At 37.7% G+C, this 20,541-nt stretch overlaps 5 protein-coding genes across 8 annotated transcripts; all 5 read left to right on the forward strand.

The window, feature by feature from the left end:
- The first annotated feature begins 943 nt into the window (after positions 1 to 943).
- Positions 944 to 2,299, forward strand: LOC108814176 (uncharacterized). The gene is made up of 3 exons (XM_018586687.2): positions 944 to 1,565; positions 1,650 to 1,822; positions 1,914 to 2,299. The coding sequence occupies exons 1-3, from the start codon at positions 1,017 to 1,019 to the stop codon at positions 2,050 to 2,052; spliced, it is 861 nt and encodes a 286-aa protein (XP_018442189.1). The 5' UTR covers positions 944 to 1,016; the 3' UTR covers positions 2,053 to 2,299.
- Positions 2,300 to 4,628: 2,329 nt separating this feature from the next.
- On the forward strand, positions 4,629 to 9,055 carry LOC108816917 (nuclear pore complex protein NUP1). Its single transcript, XM_018589480.2, has 8 exons — positions 4,629 to 5,000; positions 5,381 to 5,439; positions 6,004 to 6,167; positions 6,402 to 6,606; positions 6,885 to 7,211; positions 7,290 to 7,373; positions 7,566 to 8,180; positions 8,347 to 9,055. Exons 1-8 carry the CDS (start codon positions 4,706 to 4,708, stop codon positions 8,833 to 8,835), a joined length of 2,238 nt encoding a protein of 745 aa, XP_018444982.1. The 5' UTR covers positions 4,629 to 4,705; the 3' UTR covers positions 8,836 to 9,055.
- Positions 9,056 to 9,169: 114 nt separating this feature from the next.
- LOC108816918 (uncharacterized) lies at positions 9,170 to 11,419 on the forward strand. Its single transcript, XM_018589481.2, has 8 exons — positions 9,170 to 9,402; positions 9,493 to 9,548; positions 9,695 to 9,857; positions 9,933 to 10,021; positions 10,112 to 10,244; positions 10,324 to 10,416; positions 10,506 to 10,608; positions 10,900 to 11,419. Exons 1-8 carry the CDS (start codon positions 9,235 to 9,237, stop codon positions 11,262 to 11,264), a joined length of 1,170 nt encoding a protein of 389 aa, XP_018444983.1. The 5' UTR covers positions 9,170 to 9,234; the 3' UTR covers positions 11,265 to 11,419.
- Positions 11,420 to 11,716: 297 nt separating this feature from the next.
- On the forward strand, positions 11,717 to 14,060 carry LOC130497492 (uncharacterized). Of its 4 annotated transcripts, none has more exons than XM_056990330.1 (8): positions 11,717 to 11,908; positions 11,993 to 12,077; positions 12,307 to 12,344; positions 12,428 to 12,533; positions 12,612 to 12,716; positions 12,992 to 13,168; positions 13,374 to 13,472; positions 13,552 to 14,060. In XM_056990330.1, the coding sequence occupies exons 4-8, from the start codon at positions 12,452 to 12,454 to the stop codon at positions 13,860 to 13,862; spliced, it is 774 nt and encodes a 257-aa protein (XP_056846310.1). In that variant the 5' UTR covers positions 11,717 to 11,908; positions 11,993 to 12,077; positions 12,307 to 12,344; positions 12,428 to 12,451; the 3' UTR covers positions 13,863 to 14,060. The 4 variants fall into 4 exon arrangements, with proteins under 4 accessions (XP_056846310.1, XP_056846312.1, XP_056846313.1 ...); XM_056990331.1 differs by having other exon boundaries at positions 11,718 to 11,908; positions 13,377 to 13,472; XM_056990332.1 differs by lacking the exons at positions 12,428 to 12,533; positions 12,612 to 12,716.
- A 3,540-nt stretch (positions 14,061 to 17,600) lies between these two features.
- On the forward strand, positions 17,601 to 19,092 carry LOC108816921 (umecyanin). Its single transcript, XM_018589483.2, has 2 exons — positions 17,601 to 17,910; positions 18,614 to 19,092. The coding sequence occupies exons 1-2, from the start codon at positions 17,742 to 17,744 to the stop codon at positions 18,976 to 18,978; spliced, it is 534 nt and encodes a 177-aa protein (XP_018444985.1). The 5' UTR covers positions 17,601 to 17,741; the 3' UTR covers positions 18,979 to 19,092.
- The last annotated feature ends 1,449 nt before the right edge of the window (positions 19,093 to 20,541 follow it).

Genomic DNA, 20,541 nt, shown 5'->3' on the forward strand with positions numbered 1-20,541 from the left:
TCAGCATCAGAGACAAGTAGAAAAATATAGCCCATGTTATCAAACTTAGAATGGGACCCATAAAGAAAATCAAAGATAGAAATGGTTATGGGCGCAAATCGTCGATTATATCGTGAGCCTTAGTGAACATGGAATCGTGAACCGTACAATCAAAGGGGGACACATCCACCCACTTATTTAATTACTGTTCATTTTGTTTTTAAACAATTTGTATGTTTTTGTACACATGCACCAATGATATACGTGCTTAATACTTGACGTTGGAAAAAAAAATGTAAAGCGTAACTACAATGTGTGCAGTTTTATATGTTTTGGTAGCACGTGTGATTCGTAGAGAAATACAGGTCGTGTACCATATTTGGTTACGGCCGTCCACTTACAAAACCGTGACCTTCATGAACCAAAACGAGCAGGGGCCGCTTTTGTCAGTAGATTTTGATTTAGGTTAGCTTTGTCCTTCTTCTATTAAGCTCAGTCTAAATCTAAACCACCAGTTAATAGTATAATGCATCTTTTTTTCTTTTTTTTTTTGATTTTCACAAATGTTTGTACAAATTAAAGAACAAATGATATTCCACGAACTTTCAGTAAATCATATGTTGAGAAATCCAAATTTGTTTTGAGAGGAGAAAATTAAAAAGCCTAACGTACGGAGCTGAGAATGTGCACGCTAAAATCATAGATGAAAAGTCAATTAAAAATCAATTTGGTACACAACTTGGAGAAAGAAGCTCATAGATGAAAGATTGGCACCAAACAAAAAAAAATCGGAGAGAAGGAAAAAAAATAACAAAAATAATCAAACTGTCGACAGAAAGAAAAATACTAATCAAACTTCACGTGATAAAAAAAACTAATCGACGGCTGAGATTGTTTTTCACTTCACCTATCTCTATTAAATAATCTCACGAGTCACTAGCGTATATAAAGGCACACCCCGTCTTCACTTCTCAAGTTCTCAACACACAGCTCATAAACCCTAAAGAATCTCAGAATCCGATCCCGAGGAAAGAAAGATGCTCTTACGAAGCGCGTCGACTCCACTCCTCAACTCGCTGGTCCATGCCTCGAGCCCGAGGGAATCATCTCCAATCGAAGCCGAATCTGTTCACCAGATCCAACGGCCCAGATCACTGATGCTCTCTTCCTCTTCCTCCTGCTGTTGTTACAGCCCGATGTCCGTCCACTCGAGCGACGAATCCGCGAGGAGGATGAAACGGACGGCGTCGGAGAGCGATCTACGTCATCTGACGTCGACTAAGCCGAGTAAGTTCCTCAGCGGCGGCGGCGGTGCTCTGATGGAGGACGTGGAAGAAGGAATCGGGTTCGGACTTATACGCACGTCTTCTTATGATGGATTGAGCTGGAGTCTGGAGGAGGATGGTACTGAGGTTAGCGGCGGTTGCGGTGGTGGTGGTCGGGTTATCCACGGCGGAGGAAACGGCGACGGATCGGACGGTGAGGATGGAGGAGATGATAGCACAGACGTTCACTATCGTAAGATGATTGAAGCGAATCCAGGAAACGGGATTTTTCTCAGCAATTACGCTAAGTTCTTGAAAGAGGTACGTTTGCTTTCTAGATCTGAAAGTGATTTATGAACTATTATCAAACTGAGTATTTGTTTATGTGTATTTGATTTGAAACAGGTTCGAAAAGATTACTTGAAAGCAGAGGAGTATTGCGGGAGAGCGATTCTGACGAATCCTAACGATGGGAATGTTCTGGCAATGTACGCTGAATTGGTGTGGACTATCCATAAGGATTCGTCTCGTGCTGAGTCTTACTTCAATCGAGCTGTTGCAGCTGCTCCTGATGACTGGTGAGAGAACTCTCACCTAAGCTCGGGACTTTTTGTGGCTTTTTTGTGTGGCTGTTGTGCTTATGTGTAGTGTACTTATTGTTCTGTGCAGTTATGTACAAGCTTCATATGCGCGGTTTCTTTGGGATGCGGATGAGGAGGAAGAAGAGGGACATGAAAAAGAATTTGAGCCTCAGACTTCTCGAATGAGTTTCTACACTGGTCCTTCTCCAATTACGGCCATGTCTTAACTCGTGTGGTCTCGGCATCTCCATCCAGTTTTATGTTTCATAGATTTAGATAAACGTGTTACGTCTATGATCTATCTGACCGGTTTGTTTTAATGTAAATTCGTTGTTAGTGTTTGCCTGTTTCTCTGCTTCAGTTTTAGAATTTGTCTTAGTTGTAACTTGTAGTAGCACCACTGAAAGAAAAATAAAGAATGTAACTCTTTTTTTTTCCGATTGATGTTTAATAAAATTGAGAATGTGTTGATTACTGTCTGGAAATTTTGAAATACTAATAATTGAGTTTTAGACACGAAAGAATTCAGAGCATATTTTATTAGATGAATCTGATTGGTCGCAATACACTAAGCTTATGAAAACGGAGAACAAATGAAGATGACTGGTAGTTAGTTATCCTTATGATACATGAACCGTTTTGGTGCCACGATCATAATTCATGATGTCCATATTAGGTTTAACCATTGGAGAGGATGAGAGTGGTGAGTACGAATCGGCGCTTTACCTATTTATCGAATCTGGAGAATAAAACCTTGTATTTCAGAGACCTTAAGTCTCCTTGTATCTGGCCGCTTGATCTTGCTGCCAGCTATCCATCATGTCAGAAGTCAGAGTCCAACACATAGTCACAAGGGTCGGCACAGGAGACAGGTTTGAAAGTTCAGCAACAGTTTGTGACACATCCTATTTTCTTAAAGCTCTTTAATATCAACAAGCAGGGAAAAGCCACTTGTAAAGTTAGTCTTGTATGTGCTAGGCCCTATAGACTACTAGAGAAGGCCAATCACAGGATGTAGTAGGCTTGTGATTTTGCTGCATGGTTAAAAAAAAGATACATCGATGAAAAAAGGACAAGTGGACTGAATAAGAGCTCCAATGGCAATGCTATAGAATAGCATGTCAGCCCAAACTGTGCCTCACTTAAATGGAAACAGAATTAGGGATGACAGCAGAGTTCTAGAGCAATGATCAAGCAGGGACTAACCTCTAGCTCACATTACTCCTACATTCAAATACCCATTCTTAGTCGGTTACGGCCTAGATGGTCCATAAGTAATGTAACTGTCACTGTTGGGCGGGGCGTGGCCCGACTTTAAATACTAACCGGTTGAAACGCAACGGTTGGAGTTGGGTGGCTGTAGTTTTTAGAGTTACTAAGGGCATCATTATCGCCAACTCTTAGGGTGTCTTTAGCTTAATTTTAATTAAAAAGAAAATCAAAGAAGTGACATCATCGTTGTTTCTGCACCATCTGCCAAAGAATTTCTGGAGAAGATGGAGGTACCTGCAACAACTACATCTTGAGAGCGTCATTATTTGGATCAATTGTTTGATTCTTGTTGATAATGAAATGCTTGTGACATGACTCCAGCCTGTGATGATTGGTTTGTACAGAGCTTGGATATGAGTTTGACAAGACTTCTTTGTTGGAATACAACCACATGAGCTTTGGGGGACCTCCGGTTAAAACAGAGACTAGTGAAGAGGAAGATGAGCTTGTGCGCCATGATGAAAACGAATCGAAGATTGGTAGGTTTTATTCTGCTTTACTTACATAGCAAACGAGACTCTTGTTTGGATTGGCTCATGGAAATTTCCCATCTTTTTAACATGTAATTGACGACGTACTACTGTCACCGTTTCTGCAGAAGCAGAAGTGCTTTCAGCTCCCCCTAAGCTGGTGTACAGCAAATTTGTTTTAAGGTTTTTCTGTATCCTAGCAATGTAGTTTCTACTTACATCTATAAAAAATTAATTTGCTAAGATACAAGATAAGTTCTACCGATAATCAACAAATTATGAAAAGTCCTTAGCTTTGTCCCTAAACAAAAAAGTAATATTAATATATGTTAAGGACTCAAAACCAAGTCTCACCAATAATAATGCTCTAAACAATCGGTACGAATGATACATTAGAAATTATTGAGTTTGTTAGATATTTGTTAGATATTTGTAACTGGTTAACTATAAGATAATGCAACCGTTTAATAATAAATTATCAATATTAATAAATTTTAACGTTATAAAATATCAAAAATATAATACTATGAGAAAATATAATAAATATTAATTTAATAATATTAATAATAATATTATAACTTTTTTTTTAAATTTTAGTTTAAATGAAAGTTATAATTTCAATAAATTTTATTTTAAAGATTTATATTATAATTTTTAAAAGAATATTTTATTTCATTTATATATGTACATTTATATATGTGTATATATAAAAGTTTAAAAACTATATTGAATAATTTTGGTTTGAAGTAATATTGATGTTGATGAAAACAGTAAACCTTTAATGTTGATGAAATATTTTTAACTACAACAAAATAATCTTGATACGTAAACTCAACTAATAAACCTGAATTATTTACTTCAATAGATTTTTTTTTTTGGTCAACACTTCAATAGCTAAATGCCTAAATCTAATTAATATTGAAAGCCTGATTTTATAATCAAATTTCGAATCTCATTATGTATTTCAATTTGCAAGGGACGAGTACGAGAGAAGCCTTTTGACTTGAAAAGTTACTCCGAATATTTCGTCCCGAAATATTAACAACAACATAAAAGATTTTGGGACGAAAAGAGTGGTTAAAACTTGAAACTTTAACAAAGGGAACACTGAACACCGAAGAGCGAGAGAGAGAGAGGCATGGCCAGTGGAGGAAAAGCGACCTTCTCTGCGGCGGCGAGCGACGCAGCAAGAGGTACAGGTGGCAAACTGAAGCGGCAAAGCGCGAGGAGACATACGACGACGACGCCGTATTCTCGACCGCCTCAGAACCAAGTACAAGGGAGGAGGCCGTGGATCTCGAGAATCTTCGTCGATCCTGCTTATCGGGCTATCTCCAGCGGGGCTACGAAACTACTTCCCTACTTCTTCTCCAGTGCCGCCTCTTCCGCTCCTGCTCTTAGAGCTCCAGAAGATGAAGATCAACATCATCAAGGTTTTCTAGATTCGTACTAAGGCTTCTCTTTTTCCCTGGGAAATCTCTAATTGATTGTGTTAAACTTATGTTGGTTTAGGAGTATCTAAGGGTTTTGGTTGAATTTGTTTCATTGCTAGAGATTAGAAGGCATGATAATGATGGTGTGTGGGTGAAGGCTTTGCCTGTTTGCGTTAGTGTTAGTAACTAGCTCTTTGTGTGAGATGTGTTTATGAATATGTATTGCCTCTTTTCTTTAAAAGTGACTTTGAAGTGAACAGCAGGTGTATATACAATTTAGTCCAGAGAGATGAGTTATCCCTGCTGCTTGTTTTCTAATTTTAGTCTTTTGGATTTCGTTCGAGAGAGTGGACTTAATATTTGACCTAATTTTCTACTAGATAAGTTGAAGGATGATTCACTGGAGAATGATCCCAGCAGTGTAACACCAAGTTTAAATGTAAGCGTCTTTCATCTCCTCTGTCTTTTTTTTCTTAAAATTCTTTTTGGGGAATAACACTGCTTTAGCTTCGCTCTTCTTGTTCTTTGCTAAAGTTTTGTTTGTTTTCTGTATGTGTCCATGTGGATTTTATCTACTTTTGGAAATAGCAGTTGAAATCTACAAGCCTACTTTTTCATGCTCAGGTTTTATTTTACTGGATTACCAGAAAAAAAAGTTTTATTTAACTGATCATTTTGCTATTTATGATTCATTGCGTTTAGGTATCTTGTCAGAATTTGTTTTGTGATTTCTCAGTTTGTATACATGGATCTCTAAAATTGTTACCAAGGTATTTGAGGATAAGAAATTGTTATTTTAGTAATTATAGAAGCGTATAAGTGATCTTTTTATAGTCTAATCTTAAAGCTCCGTGTTCTTAGGTTTGAACTTTCTCTTCATTAGACATTCATACAAATTCGTTTCTCAGGCTATCCGTACTCTTTTCATTTAATACCTGTTTTTATGATTTGCAAGAGATGCATCATTTTTCTCCTCCTTTACATTATTTGCGGAACTTTGTAGAAACCGAAGTCAGAATCAATTGAAGAGGGAGGTACTAGCAGTACATCAAACATTAAGGAAAACAGTTTCAATATCAGTGCACAAGCAATAAGCAACAGAGCAAAAAGTGATGTTGATGCGATGTCGGAGCTTGAAAGGCTAATGGAAGGAAAAACGTTTTCTCGGTATGTTATTTATTATCATGTATGTACCGTTAGTTGCCTTTGAAGTGATGTTCGATGGAAACCTGCTTCCTTTTGCTTATTATTTTGTTAATGCTTATAGCATGTCTGGGTCATTAGATTCTTATTGAGCGGCTGTTTATCTTTCCTGGTCTTCCTATTATCTTTCTTTGCAGTTCTGTTTGTACTTTGTTAACATAGGCGACTTTTACATTGATGTATTTAATCTATATCCAGGGCGGAAACTGATCGTCTTATAGAGATAATAAATTCAAGGGCTACTGATCTACCTGATGTCGCGAGAGAAGAGATAATGGAGATCCCTACGAGAGAGGGAGCCAAGAAAAGTGTGAGTTTTCTTGATCAGAAAAAAGTACCCGTTGGTGGCAAGGATGCTAGTAGTGATCTTTGGGCTACACCAACCCCACTTGCCAAGTCAGTAGTAAGTTGCTTGCAGTTTACATGGTTGCTCAGGCTATTCCACTTTACCCGAAAAGTGTTAGAGTGTAGTTTGGCAGACTTTAGGAGTCATTTGGATGTATTCCACATGAGTTTGGTTTCTTAGGTCTGTGTGAGATTGGATTATTTGTGAAATCATATGAAGGAAGAACTATGTTATTTCACATATTTGCTTCATCAAAGAGTTGATGTTTCTTACTTCAGTAGTTCTTATTTCTGTAATTATTAGTATACATACTTTTTCTCATTTGCTTTTTATAGTCTTTTGAAGGAGACGAACATGTGCGGGATGAAGCTGGTCTATCACCAGCAGAACTTGCTAAGGCATATATGGGAGGCCATACGGTATCAAGTAGTTCCCAAGATTTTGTAGCAAGAAATGAAAAGAACTGTCTAGACCGAGGGAATCTTGTGGCAAATTCTTTACGTGCATCACCATCAAGCAAGCCTTCTGCTTGTTGGCCTGGTGTCAAGTCAAATGAGCAATCTGGCTTTGCAACTCCTCAAAGTCAACGAGAAAACTTTGGGATCCGAAGTTTTCCTAGGACCCCATATCCTAGATCCATCCTTTCAGGTTCTAAGTCACAGGTGTGTAGAGTTTTTTCGTAATACCTTTTTGCTGAAAGATTTTTGGTATATTTGAACTGTTCCTTTTGTTTTGCCCAGCTGATGCAATTGCAAGACAATAGTAGCAAGCGCTTAAGCACCCTCCAGTCTCCCTCCCAAAGTGTGCAGACGAGATATGGCCAGGTAAACTCTCCCAGTCGGCTATATGATTCTGATTACCTGTAAAATTTATAACATCGTGTGCACTTACTGCTTATTTTTTGCTAACTTAAAGAAAAATCTTAATGAAATTATAATATTCTTTCCGGATGTGTCAACATTTTGAATTGTATGTCCTTTGTTGAAGCCTGATAAGTTCTTTTCTAATGTGCACAGCTCAAACTTAACAAGGGAAGTGATGGTGGACTCTTTGGACCCAGTAGAAGATCTCGCCAGAGCGCCACCATGTCTCCTTATTCACGACCTTCCAGGAGTCGTTTTGAAAATTCTGCTAACTTGAAGAGATCTGAAGCAGGGGAATCTAGTGATCTATCTATGTCCCAGACAACAACATATGGTAAGCGTATAGGGTTGGAAGCTGGTACACCTACTGTTCCTAGACATTCTAGTCAGATCGCTAGGACGATACTGGATCACCTTGAAAGGACCCAAGCCACCCCGAAAGATAAATCTGCTGAGTTAAAGCTTGCCACTTCTTGGAGATTTCCCCAGTCTTCGAAAGCTGTTGAACAAAGCAGCTCAAACATCAACAATGTAAAAAAGGATGGCCCAACAACCAAGGTGAATGAAGATATCCCTAAATTTTTCTCTCACAATCCACCATCCTCTGTGCCGAAACTATCTGAAGTTACCACCGGTGGCACTCAAAATGCAATGGCCAAGACCGCTTCAGCATCAAATGGAATATTGAGTGGCAGTAATAATGGTACCATACTCCAGTATGAGTTAGGGAAGCCTAAGGGCTCTCTCTCCGGAAGCACACATGAAAAGGTACCTGTCTTCTTTTTCCCCTAGCATGCACTTACTATTCATGCTTCCTTCGTAGAATCTTCGGAAACTGGATATATTTTCTAACAGTTTGTAGTCTTGTGGTAACCTGCATCTGTGTTTATTTTGTGTGTTTGAAACTGAATTGCATCTCTTTGCTTCTCCTCAGGAAGCTACGAAAGCTGTTTCCTATTCTTTTGGAGGCGACCCCGCAAATCTCCCCAAGCCACCATCTCATTCACTGGGAAATAACAAACGGTCACTTTCATCGATCTCAGTACAGAAGCCTACTTACCAAAAATGGGCAGTTCCTTCGGGTTCAAACGCTAGCTTCACATTCCCTATCTCTTCTTCATCTGACGGAGCAACAACATCAGAGCCCACAACTCCATCGATCATGCCGTTAACAACACCAAATGGTGGTGGGGTTGCCATTACAAGTCAGCATGAAGCAACAAAAGATGACGAGATTCCTCAGTTTAGTTTCGGGGGTAACAGAAGAGGAGATGATAAGTTGCCTCTGGTCTTCGCTTTCTCCTCTGTGAGCGAAGAAGTGAACAATGAGGAGAAGTTTGGAGATATCAAGTTCACATTTGGGTCTAACAAGGCAGAGAGAATATCTTTTAGCTCACCAGGAAGTGATGGTGTTTGCTGTTAAAACAAGGACGTTGATGGACTCTTCTGTTTCTCTTTTCCTTTTCCAGTCTTTTTTGTATCACAGATTTGTTACTTTGCGAGTATAACTTGGTTCTTTAGAAACATTTGGTTTTGATTTCGGAGTTGTATTCATTTGATCTCTTTTGTATCTGCTTTTAGAAGCAAAACATCATTTTTCTTACATCCGACATTATTAATCGAATGTCATTTGGAGAGTTAAACGTATGCCACGTCGGATCGTCACAACAATCTAGAAGAAGCAAAAGCATAGTATAGGCTTCTGTTTTGTCTTCTTTTTTTTTTTTTTCAAAACGAACACTCGTGTGGTGGTGAGTGTTCCTCATCCTCTCCCCTTCATACTTTTTTTTTCTCTGTTTCAAGGGATTTGTGCTCTCCTCTCATGTGCTCGATCCATGCTGTAATTCAGGTTTTGCAACCACAATGGAGAAGGAAGAAGACCCGATTCCTGTTTCATCTCAATCCCAACACAAAACTCGCCTTCTTTCCTCGCGCATTATCTTCTTCAGACAACAACGATGGTTCAGTTTCTTCCTCCAGACAAAACAACGTATTATTATTATTAGTATTCACCCTACCTTCTCTTATCTCTTGTATATATTCTTAAACACAATGATGAATTGTCCTGTCTTTTGAATAGCGACAGATGGGTTATGATCCTTCAGAGGAACTGTTTGGTGTTGACTTCAAGCCCAGGTAACAGCAACACATTCCTTAACTCTCTTTTTGTATATCATGTAACTGTCCTCCTGCTTTTGTTCTTCAATTTGAAATCTTTATTTTATTATTTACTTATGTATTATCGTCAATCATTGTGGTTTTTTGGTGATGGTTTTGTTCAGGAATGTATCTGGTGATTCTCGTGAACCGATGTCATGGTTTGGTCCCAACGGTCAGTACATTCGTGAGCTTCCCTGTCCTACTTGCAGAGGAAGAGGTTACACCTCATGCTCAGATTGTGGAATCGAGAGGGCAAGGTTGGATTGCCCTCAATGCAAAGGAAAGGTATTCAAAAGTGTTAGTAGCTTCTTAACAGACTGACTTCTAACTTACGTCCTCGTTATTGAAACTTTTGTGCAGGGCATTATGACTTGTCTCAGATGTTTGGGAGATTGTGTAATATGGGAAGAATCAATCGATGAACGACCTTGGGAGAAAGCTAGATCCAGGTAGTGTTGTAGTTCAAGAGCTGTTGACTTCTCAATCAATCCTGTGTTATTATTGTTTAAGACTAATAAAACATCAATTTTTTCTCACAGTTCTCCATTTCGAGTAAAGGAGGATGATGAGGTTGATAATTTGGAGATAAAGTTTAGTCCAAGGGGAAAATCGAAGCGGGTTTACCAGTCACCTCCTCCTGAAGTTGGACAAAAGATTAGCCGGTCTCTTAAAGTAAAGTTCCATATAAACTTTCATGATACATTGTGCTCTCCATGTGGAATTGTTACTGACCAGAGATATGGTTTTGTAGAGTCTGAATGCCAAGACCGGACTATTTAGTAACCGAATGAAGATTATACATGGTAATCCTGTGCTTCATGCTCAAAGGGTAGCTGCAATTAAGGTCTGTGATCAACTCTCATTTCGTTTTATACACTACGCGTAGCACTTTTTGGTATTTTTTTCCTTCAACTTAGTGTTATTGTGATCTAGAAAGCTAAAGGAACACCAGCTGCTAGAAAGCATGCATCCGAAACTATGAAAACCTTTTTCAGTAACCCTTTAAACCGTGAACAGAGGAGCTTATCCATGAAAGGTAAAATCTCATTTTCTTGGTTTAGCTCAATTTATTACTCTCTACTTTTTTTTATCCTGTAACTTTCTCTCCTCTATCTAATAATGTGAGATGTTGTAGATTAAGGTGTCTCTTAAAGTAGCAAGATTTTCACCCTAGGTGGCACTGAATATCTTGTTATTGAGAAATCATATTTGCTTAAAGTGAATGTAAAAAGGTCTTAATTATTATATATCGTGTGATTGTTTTTCCTGCAAGAGATATTGTAGCCATGAATTGGTAAATAATCATTTTATGTTCTCCTTGGTTCAGGAATTAAGTTTTACTGCAAAAGCTGCGGACAGGAAGGTCATAGACGCCATTACTGTCCAGAGCTGGACACTAACGAAGACAGGAGATTTAGATGTCGAGTTTGTGGAGGGAAAGGCCATAACCGAAGAACCTGTCCTAAGTCAAAATCATTGGTCACTAAAGGCATTTCCACAAGGTATCACCGATGTGGGATATGCGGTGAGAGCGGCCACAACAGTAGAACATGCCGGAAGCTGGCTAGAGTGAAACCTACTGAGGGTGGAGGTGAAGAAGAAGGTGTTGGTAAGAGTGTGTATACTTGTGGGTTCTGCAAGAAAATGGGACATAATGTAAGAACCTGTCAAAGTAAACGAATTTCAGATTAGTGATTCTTGATTAGAGCAAGAAGGTTCTTGTTCATTTATCTTTGGTTTCAAACGGTAAATTGTTGAATCTGTATTTGTTTTTTTTTTCTCATATTCTAGAAAGTAATATATATATATATATATATTTAACGAGTAATCCATGTACAATTTACCTATGTCTACATAAAGTTTATAAATGACAAACACCTAATATTACAACAATTTGGACCAGGTACTTTATTATTGCAACTACATACATTGAACGGTGAGATCTTTACACTCCTGTTTATTTTTTTCCATGTTCCTCAGGCATTATGGAGGTGTCCTCACAAACCGTTTCATCAAGTAAGCAGCCGTTCTTCACGGCTAGTCTTTGTTTGATTCCATTTTGATCAAAAGCTAAAAAGCTTTTATGCAATTTGTTTTCTTATCCCTGTTTTGGTTCCAGAGATCATAACCTTGTCCAAATGTGATGTTGAGGTGAGGATGAGTTATTGTGATCTTCATATGTATTAATCCAATACATATGAAGCGTAAATTAAACAGTGTCTTGATGCTAAGTAAGTTCATATGCGGAAACAGAGATATGCGGAGGAGTACAAAATAATTCAGTGACCGCCCTAACGACCAACGCGCACTTCCTATGAAGTGTTAAGTCTTTCGAGGTTTTATATCAATAGAGATTTGAAAAGATATACATATATACAATCTTTCGTAAAATGCACTGAAGTTTCATTCTTCGGCTGCAGAATTGGGCAAGCTATTGTACTACAAAGCTTGCAGTCTTGAAGTACAATGAGATCCACCCGCGGCTTTGATGAGAATCGAAACCAGGTCTTCCTTTTTCATTTGTTCTAGTTTCACGCGACTTTCTAGTTTTACACGACTAATAACTTTTTTAATGACTAACAAAATTTACACGAAACTTTATTTAAATGTTCATTTAAATAAACGAAACCTTTTTGCGCTCTGTTTCATTCTCCTTCTCTATCTTCGTCTTTCACTCATTGTTTCTTTCACCAAGAATCAGTTCAAGATTCGTTATTTGTTGCGTAAATGTCAGGTCCTCTTGCTCCTACGTTCACTCAAGACAAAATAAGCGTAAGATTACACTACGTGAACTGAAGAGTATAAGAAATCGAAGATCCATAGTAATCTCATGTTCTTACTTGGCTCCGTTTCAGGTTCATGATAGGATACTGGAATGCATGCAAAGATTCATGAGCAGGGAAGAGATCGTGGATCATCTATGGCTTCAATATCAAACCCAACCTGTTTGGACAAACACAGGTAAAGTGAATTCATTTTTCACGGAATGGTTAATGGGTCGGAGGAACGTTGGCTAATTGGAACGTTTGGGTTTTGTAGTTTTCGATAACCTTGAGCGTGAGAATCCAGATTACTTCAAATCCTACTATGAATCTCTGTCTTTTGCCCAGCAATCGTTCAACTCTGATCAGCTTGGTTCACAAAGTAAGTAGTAAAACCCTATTTCTTGTGGCTCAAGATTCAGTTTCTTTGGTTTGTATTGTGCTCAAAAAATAACGGCGGCTACTAATAATAATAATAACATTTAGATATATTATAGATACGTATTGTTATGATAATTGTTGTATAGATCCAATATATTATAGATACGTATTGTTATGATAATTGTTGTATAGATCCTATAAATAAGGGGGAGGTGGATTACTTTAGATCTGCTTATTCAATTTTTTGTTTGACTTATTCTTGATTTGTTTTCCTAGCTATGGGGACCGCTAAAATCTTCCAGCAGGGACAAACTGGTGCATCTTCATCATATCAGCTAACTCCAGAAGCTGGTGATGCAGTGGATGCTGGTGGTCATAACTTGCCTGGTGCATCATCATTTCCACCAGTAGCTGCTATTTCTAGTGCACCTCTACTGACGCCCCTTTCTCACGGTAATTACAATCTTCTGCCTGTGTTTGGTGCTAAAACTGTTTGCTGAATGCTGGTGCTCAAAACCTATTTGGTGCATCATCATTTCCACCTGAAGCTGCTATTTCTAATGCAATCCCTCTGCAGAAATCATCATTGCCCCTTTATCTCAGTAATTACACTCCCTGTTTGTGTATGTGCTTCTAAAACTGTCTGATTTTATGTTAGCAGTGCATGCTGGTGCTCAAAACATACCTGGTGCATCATCATTTCCACCAGAAGCTGCTATTTCTAATGCTATCCCTCTGCAGACTCCCCTTTATCTCAGTAATTACACTCATCTTCTGTCTTGTTTGGTGCTTCTGAAACTGTTTACTGATGTTATTTTATTTACTTGTGTTAACAGTGAATGCTGCTGCTCAAAGCTTTCCTGGTGCATCCTCATCATCACAGCTTCCAGCAGAAGGTAGCAATGCTGGTGATGCAGTGATTGAAATTCTGAAGCAGATGTTAGGCAGGTTGGACCAGATGCTAACAAAGCAAGACCAGATGCTAACAAAGCAAGACCAGAGTCTCAGTAAGCAAGACCAGATGCTCAGTAAGCAAGACCAGATGCTCAAATTACTGACTGGCAAGAGAGTGAGAACTGAGCAGGACCAAGATGAAGAAGTTCCAGATCCAAGAAGGCAGCGAACATCAGATTCTCCAACATTATAGTTTGTGATTACAACAATGATTGCATAGACATGATGCTTACTCTCATCGTCTGTTTACAATTAGCTAAGCAGTTTAAAAACATTATCTGTGTTTTCTTGTTGTAGATCTCTAGATTTGCATTGTTAGTCTCATACCTGGGGCGAGATATACAATGTCACAAGCTAAGAACATATATTCATTCTTCCAAATCCCAATCCATTTATTTTGTGGCAAAAAAATACTTGTGCATAGGTCTTGAGAATGCGTATTCAGCTTAAACTAAAAGAAAAAAGTGCAGAACTCCAAAAAAAAGCTTAAGTAGGACTGTAGGAGAGTTACTGCAAGAGTTTTGTATAGAGTTGCACAGCAATACCAAGACATTTAACAGCTTCATCAGGCTTTGTATCTACATACAGTATATAGATAGAGTTAGAGAACGGTAGTGCTACTACCGGCTTTGTCTTCTTTCTTAGCGATCATTTATTGCGCTTTCCTGTCAGATTATGGCTCCTTTACCTTGAGCTCTCATTGCACAATGACCTCAAAGACGCAGCTAAGTTATCGCGTCTGTGAGCTTCAGATTTAAATAAAACATTATGAAATCAAGAACTAACCAAAAAACTAACATCAAGAACAATTGTATACCGTAGAGAACAACATCGTCCATACTCACAACTTTCAAGGTCTTCCGCAACATTCTCTGTAGTCCACAACAAAGAAATAGGCAGAACTTTTAGACAAAGCTATTCTGCAAACTAAAACAATTAAAACAAGACTCGTTTAATTTGGTTAATTCGTCCTGCTTTGCTGCTTTAATATTGTACAACAGTTTTAGTCAAAAGCATACTACGCAACCCATGATGCTCAAGTAAACGTCACTCTCTACGCCAGATATGTAAAGAAGGTTCCGTAACACATAATGCAACCCATGGTTTGGTCCCAACGGTCAGTACATTCGTGAGCTTCCCTGTCCTACTTGTAGAGGAAGGTTACACCCCATGCTCAGATTGCAGAATCGAGAGGGCAAGGTTGGATTGCCCTCAATGCGAAGGAAATGTATTCACAACGGTTAATATTGACTTCAAACTTTAGAGTAACAAAAAAAACTCTGTTCTTGTTATTGAAACTTTTGTGTAGGGCATTATGACTTGTCTCAGATGTTTGGGAGATTGTGTAATATGGGAAGAATCAATCGATGAACGACCTTGGGAGAAAAGCTAGATCCAGGTAGTGTTGTAGTTCATAAGTTGTTGGCATCTCCAATCAATCATGTGTTATTATTGTTTAAGACTAATAAAATGTCATTTTTCACAATTCACATTAACAGAGGTGCTTATCCATCATGAAAGGTGAATCTCATTTTCTTGGTATATATTAAGAGTAGCTCGATCTATTATTCTTTTTTTTCGTGGAACTTTCTCTTCTGTAACAATGTGAGATATAGTAAATTAAGTGCGTCTCTTAAAGTAGCAAGATTTCACCTTAGGTTAGCATTGACACTGAAAGTTCTGTTAATGTTATCATATCGTGTGACAGTTATTTATGCAAGAGATATTGTAGCCATCAATTGGTAAAGAATCATTTTCTGTTCTCATTGGTTCACGAATCAAGTTTTACTGCAAAATCTGCGGACAGGAAGGTCTTAGACGCCATTACTCTCCAGAGCTGGACACTAACGCAGACAGGAGATTTTAGATGTCAAGTTTGTGGAGGGAAATGCCATAACCGAAGAACCTGTCCTAAGGTGTATCACCGGTGTGGAATATGCGGTGAGAGCGGTCACAACAGTAGAACATGCTGGAAGCTGGCCGGAGTGAAAACCACTAAGCGTGGTGGTGAAGATGGTGCTGGGAAGAAAGTGAATGCGTGTGGGTTCTGCAAAAAAAGGGACTAATGTAAGAACCTGTCCAAGTAAACGAGTTTCGGATAGTGATTCTTGTTCAGAGCAAGAAGATTCTTGAGCATTTTTCTTTGGTTAGACTTGGTTATGAACGGTAAATTGTTGTCCATGTACAATTTACCAATGTCGACATAAAGTTTAAACACCTAATATTACGACAATAAAGAGCGATCAGGTTAAAAAAAGGATTAAACACTTACCTTTGACAATCTAGTTCTTTTTCATAACACTAGTGCATTTTCATCTCTATATTTTTCTTCTAAAGTATATTTATATGACCAATTCACTTATATATCAAAAGAAAATAGTATTTTATGTATTTATAGGAATAAATATCATTTTTATATGAAAAATCTATTGAATAAGTTTCTTGTTCTGTTTTAGAATTCTTGTATCCTTCTAAAAATGTAGAATTGGAATGAAGATGTTCTTAGCATTCTGTAATTCCTTTACATTTGCTGTTTATTTTTACCATTACCATTATATATTATTAGTATGTTGTTACATTTGATGTTCCTTTTTGGGCCTTTGTTTTACAGTGTTGGGCTTTGTCCCATTAATAAAATAAAATATCAGCAAAAAAACAAAAAAATTATAATCAAAAGACAAAAGTAAATAGTCATGTTTTCTTACTTGATCAACGTGTAGGGGTGGACAATACTTTACTCGCTAAAAATAGCAAACAACTTTTCTTTGGGAAGAAGCCACAGCCGAGTTTGACTGGAAGAAAACAGTGTGGAGTCTCAAACTAGCACCAAAAATAAAGATGTTCACTTGGAAGAGTCTAAAGGGCATTATTCCAGTGGGAGAGAGGCTACTTCAACGCCATATAAGCGTCGACCCGCGGTGTAAGAGATGTGGGGGCTCCGAATCTATTAATCATCTATTGTTCCACTGTCCATTTGCGCGAGAGGTATGGAGTCTTGCTCCTTTCGTAAATGGATCTGGTGTTAGTGGATTAACAGATTTACGAGCCGATTGGACGTCTCTTCAAAGTCAACAATGTCTCCCACCTACAGGAATCACAACCACACCTCTAGTTCCTTGGATTTTATGGTCGCTATGGAAAGCGAGAAATAAGTATGTCTTTGATAATTTTGCTGGGAATCCGGCTGATGTACTTACACAGGCAATAGTTGCAGCTAAAGAATGGATGGACGCACAAGATAAGGTGGAGAAGATACCGCACAGACAACCCCTTGTGCCAAGACAGCAACTTGAAGTGGCAGTACGCTCAGACGCTTCGTGGTCGGAGCGAACCGGTAGAGCTGGTTTGGCCTGGATAGTGAAGAAACAAGAACAGAGGACAGAGAAGCAGAGAGGTGTAAGCTTCGTCTCGTCAGCCTTAATCGCCGAAGGTCTGGCGCTCAGGGAGGCGGTGGAGGACTGTTACAAAAACAGAATGAAGGAGGTTATCTTTGAATCAGACTCCTTGCAGCTGATCTCGGCCATCAACAATAAGGAACCGCTGTTGGAAATTTATGGAATAGCAGAGGATATCCAGATTCTAATCTCTTCTTTTACTACTGTTTTGTTTGTGTGGATTCCCCGTGGGATGAATGGAGAAGCAGATTTGCTTGCAAAGAAAACCTTATCTTTGTATGAACAAGAAGAGGTGGCTGTGGAAAATTTAATTCCCCCACCTAACTAAGTGAATGAATGAAGTAGTTGTGTGACAAAAAAAAAAACTTTTCTTTGGGAAAAGAGAAACTAAGCAGGCAAATATTGACCAACGGTGGTGGTGATGATGATAGTATCCAATATATTCAACAACTACCAAACACGTATACGCGTCTTCACGTATCTTGCGTTAAGTGACCCCTAAAAAACCTCTTTGTCCCTTATAAATATAAGTCTCTCTTTGAGACTTTCAGAACCATAACAATCACAAAAGTCAAAAGCGTCGTAAATACTCTTTAAGACAAACGTATATCAAGTTATCGACCAAGAGAAAAAAAGAAAAAGGGGGTGACCTGAGTTTTTTCAACACAACACAAAGAATGGCCGGAGTTTTCAAAACGGTGACATGTATGTTTTTGGTTTTAGCTGCGGTTGTTTTCGCAGAGGACTATGATGTTGGTGATGATACCGAATGGGCGAGACCTAGCGATCCCAAGTTCTATGATACATGGGCTGCCGGTAAAACGTTGCGTGTAGGCGACGAGCTTGGTGAGTTTGCTTTTCTATTTTTGTTGAATAGATTTTTCACTTTCCACCGACTGATATTGATAGTTCATATTTTATTATTTATACACAAGGCATACATAGCTCATGCAGAAGAAAGATTTGTTATAACTATCTAATGGATAATGTCACGGTAGTTTATTTGTTTTCTATTTCAACTAAACATAAGCCTTTAGAAAAAATGATTATGGAATTATGCTATCTAGGAATTAGTTCATCAACAGTGCTATAAAAATTGGTGTATCTTAAAAATCCAATTAGACTCAAGATTGCCTTAAGAAAAAAAATGATTATGGAACTATGATATTTTGGAAGTTCATCAACAGTGTTTTATAAATTGGTGTATCTTCAACATCCATCTAAAGTCACAATTGGATGTAAAAGAAACAATTTATCCAAATCAGTTTTGTAGAAAATCTGTTTAGATAGCCCCTAAACATCCGTATGTGCATACACTAATTCTCTATAAAACATTTAATTGCCCCCTAATAATTTTTTGAACACAGATTTCGAAAGTATCTCTACTAATTTAGTTCATCAACTTTTCTTCGTTTGCAAACCATATTTTTCTTTCCAGAAATCATAGGATAATTTAACTAGGACATCAACCAATACTGAAAGGCGCTGACTATGTGTGTCATTATTAATTGCTAAACTAATAACAAGTTTTTGTGTATTATTATTACAGAATTTGATTTCACCGCTGGGAGACATGATGTAGCTGTTGTAACAAAAGATGCATATGAGAACTGCGTGAAAGAGAAACCCCTCAGAGTCATGATGACCCCTCCGGTAAAAATTATGCTAAACACCACCGGACCACAATACTACATCTGCACCTTCGGTGACCATTGCCGCTTTGGTCAAAAACTTTCCATCAACGTAGTTGGTGCTGGTGGTGCTACCACCCCAGCTGCTGGAGGAACCACTCCCACCACCCCAGGAGCCGGGACCACTACTACCACTACACCTACGGCTGGAAGTGCCGCTTCTACGTTAGGTGGTGCCTCTTTTTTGGTCGCCTTTGTTTCTGCTGTTGTAGCTCTCTTTTGAGTTAGATTCGATCGATCGGAATACTGAGTATATGTTTGTTTCAGCTTGGTATACATACGTAGTTTAACAATCATGCATTTTCTTTATGGGAATAAAACTCGTTTTCATTCGGGTCATTGTAGAGAGATTAGACATATGATAACTAGGTGTCTAGGTTATAAATTTAAGATTGATTGTCCACATCATTGATATGTATATACTATATACTATACATCATATTTCGTGGAAAGAACTGTCATCTTCTTGATCCAGTATGTTTTCTTGTATGATATAAACAACTTTGCGTTATAAATACCAATATGGCTATCTCTCTCTCGCGAAACTCTCGTAAACCATTGGTCATGGATACTAACAGGAAGATAATTTTCTAATATATGAGTTTAATGTTATCTAATAAACGCTTAAACTTTGATTAGACATTTTAGGTATGTATTAAGGATATTATATCCCAAATCGGGATTATAAGAGACATTAACTAATATATAAACGGTTAGAATCAATCCATTAATCACCAATTGGTTTTAGGTTAGAAGCTCATGATAAATCTGAATCTATCATGGTATCAGAGCACATATCCTAAATAACCTCTAATTAATATTAATCATTATCGACCGGGTTTGGAGGTCGTAACTAATCCTTCTCGACCGAGTATAAATGTCGTAAGTGACTCGCTCGACTAATTGTCTTAAAATTTCGAGATTTCTGGTCGATAACAGCCAACATTTCGAGGAAAGATATTATATCTCACATCGGGAATTCTAAGACACATTAACTAATATATAAATGGTTATGGTTAATATATTAATTACCAATTGGATTAAAATTGGAAGTCCGTAACAAACTTGAATTAAAATTATATACATACACCCAATCAGTGGCGGATCTAAGAACTCTTTTAGTCGGAGGCACAATATTATAAATATATTCATAAATTCAAATACTAATATATATATAATGATGTGTATTAGCTAAACAATAACTACATTTTTATTTTTAAATATTATCATATTTTTTGTTAATCCTTTTGTTCACAAAAAATAACTTAACTTGTTCTAGAATTTTTTTTCAACAGACTAGTATAAAAGAAATGAAAAGAAATGGTCTCATCTTATTTTTCAAAAAGAAAAGTATGAACTAGTTTCAAAGAAAAAGAAACAAAAAGAAAATCGTGCATAACAGAAAAAAACAGATGTTTCTTTTTTTTTGGGGTCAAAATGATGTTTTAAAAAAACAAAAGGGATCCACGGACAATAAGATGAGACCAAACAAAATATTATGTTAAAAGCTTCAGTTATGGTATATCGAACCTTTCACACAAGCAAGAGACAAGAGCACGCTAACACCACCTAGATACAAGAGAAAAATATGACAGCAACAAAAAGATACTCCCTCTTCCTAAATACTTGATGTTATGGATGATGACACAAGAATTAAGAAATATATTTTTATCTTAAAAAGTAGCATTGAAAAGAAAAATTAAAACTAATCCAACCAATAATCAAAAAGATTATAAGATTCTATTGGTCACACAGTTTTCAATAAAGCTATAATTAATATAAAAAT

This window comes from Raphanus sativus, chromosome 7, assembly GCF_000801105.2.
Source record: "Raphanus sativus cultivar WK10039 chromosome 7, ASM80110v3, whole genome shotgun sequence".
Classification (NCBI taxonomy): domain Eukaryota; kingdom Viridiplantae; phylum Streptophyta; class Magnoliopsida; order Brassicales; family Brassicaceae; genus Raphanus; species Raphanus sativus.

Excerpts from the sequence above, each read along its gene's own strand:
- LOC108814176 (XM_018586687.2), top strand. The coding sequence starts at position 1,017 with ATGCTCTTACGAAGCGCGTCGACTCCACTCCTCAACTCGCTGGTCCAT. Across the intron at positions 1,566-1,649 it reads ACGCTAAGTTCTTGAAAGAG|GTTCGAAAAGATTACTTGAA; the intron begins GTACGTTTGCTT and ends GATTTGAAACAG. Across the intron at positions 1,823-1,913 it reads GCAGCTGCTCCTGATGACTG|TTATGTACAAGCTTCATATG; the intron begins GTGAGAGAACTC and ends TGTTCTGTGCAG.
- LOC108816917 (XM_018589480.2), top strand. The coding sequence starts at position 4,706 with ATGGCCAGTGGAGGAAAAGCGACCTTCTCTGCGGCGGCGAGCGACGCA. Across the intron at positions 5,440-6,003 it reads GTGTAACACCAAGTTTAAAT|AAACCGAAGTCAGAATCAAT; the intron begins GTAAGCGTCTTT and ends GGAACTTTGTAG. Across the intron at positions 7,374-7,565 it reads TGCAGACGAGATATGGCCAG|CTCAAACTTAACAAGGGAAG; the intron begins GTAAACTCTCCC and ends TAATGTGCACAG.
- LOC108816918 (XM_018589481.2), top strand. The coding sequence starts at position 9,235 with ATGTGCTCGATCCATGCTGTAATTCAGGTTTTGCAACCACAATGGAGA. Across the intron at positions 10,022-10,111 it reads TGGGAGAAAGCTAGATCCAG|TTCTCCATTTCGAGTAAAGG; the intron begins GTAGTGTTGTAG and ends TTTTTCTCACAG. Across the intron at positions 10,609-10,899 it reads GAGGAGCTTATCCATGAAAG|GAATTAAGTTTTACTGCAAA; the intron begins GTAAAATCTCAT and ends TCCTTGGTTCAG.
- LOC130497492 (XM_056990330.1), top strand. The coding sequence starts at position 12,452 with ATGCAAAGATTCATGAGCAGGGAAGAGATCGTGGATCATCTATGGCTT. Across the intron at positions 12,534-12,611 it reads ACCTGTTTGGACAAACACAG|TTTTCGATAACCTTGAGCGT; the intron begins GTAAAGTGAATT and ends TGGGTTTTGTAG. Across the intron at positions 12,717-12,991 it reads TGATCAGCTTGGTTCACAAA|CTATGGGGACCGCTAAAATC; the intron begins GTAAGTAGTAAA and ends TTGTTTTCCTAG.
- LOC108816921 (XM_018589483.2), top strand. The coding sequence starts at position 17,742 with ATGGCCGGAGTTTTCAAAACGGTGACATGTATGTTTTTGGTTTTAGCT. Across the intron at positions 17,911-18,613 it reads GCGTGTAGGCGACGAGCTTG|AATTTGATTTCACCGCTGGG; the intron begins GTGAGTTTGCTT and ends TTATTATTACAG.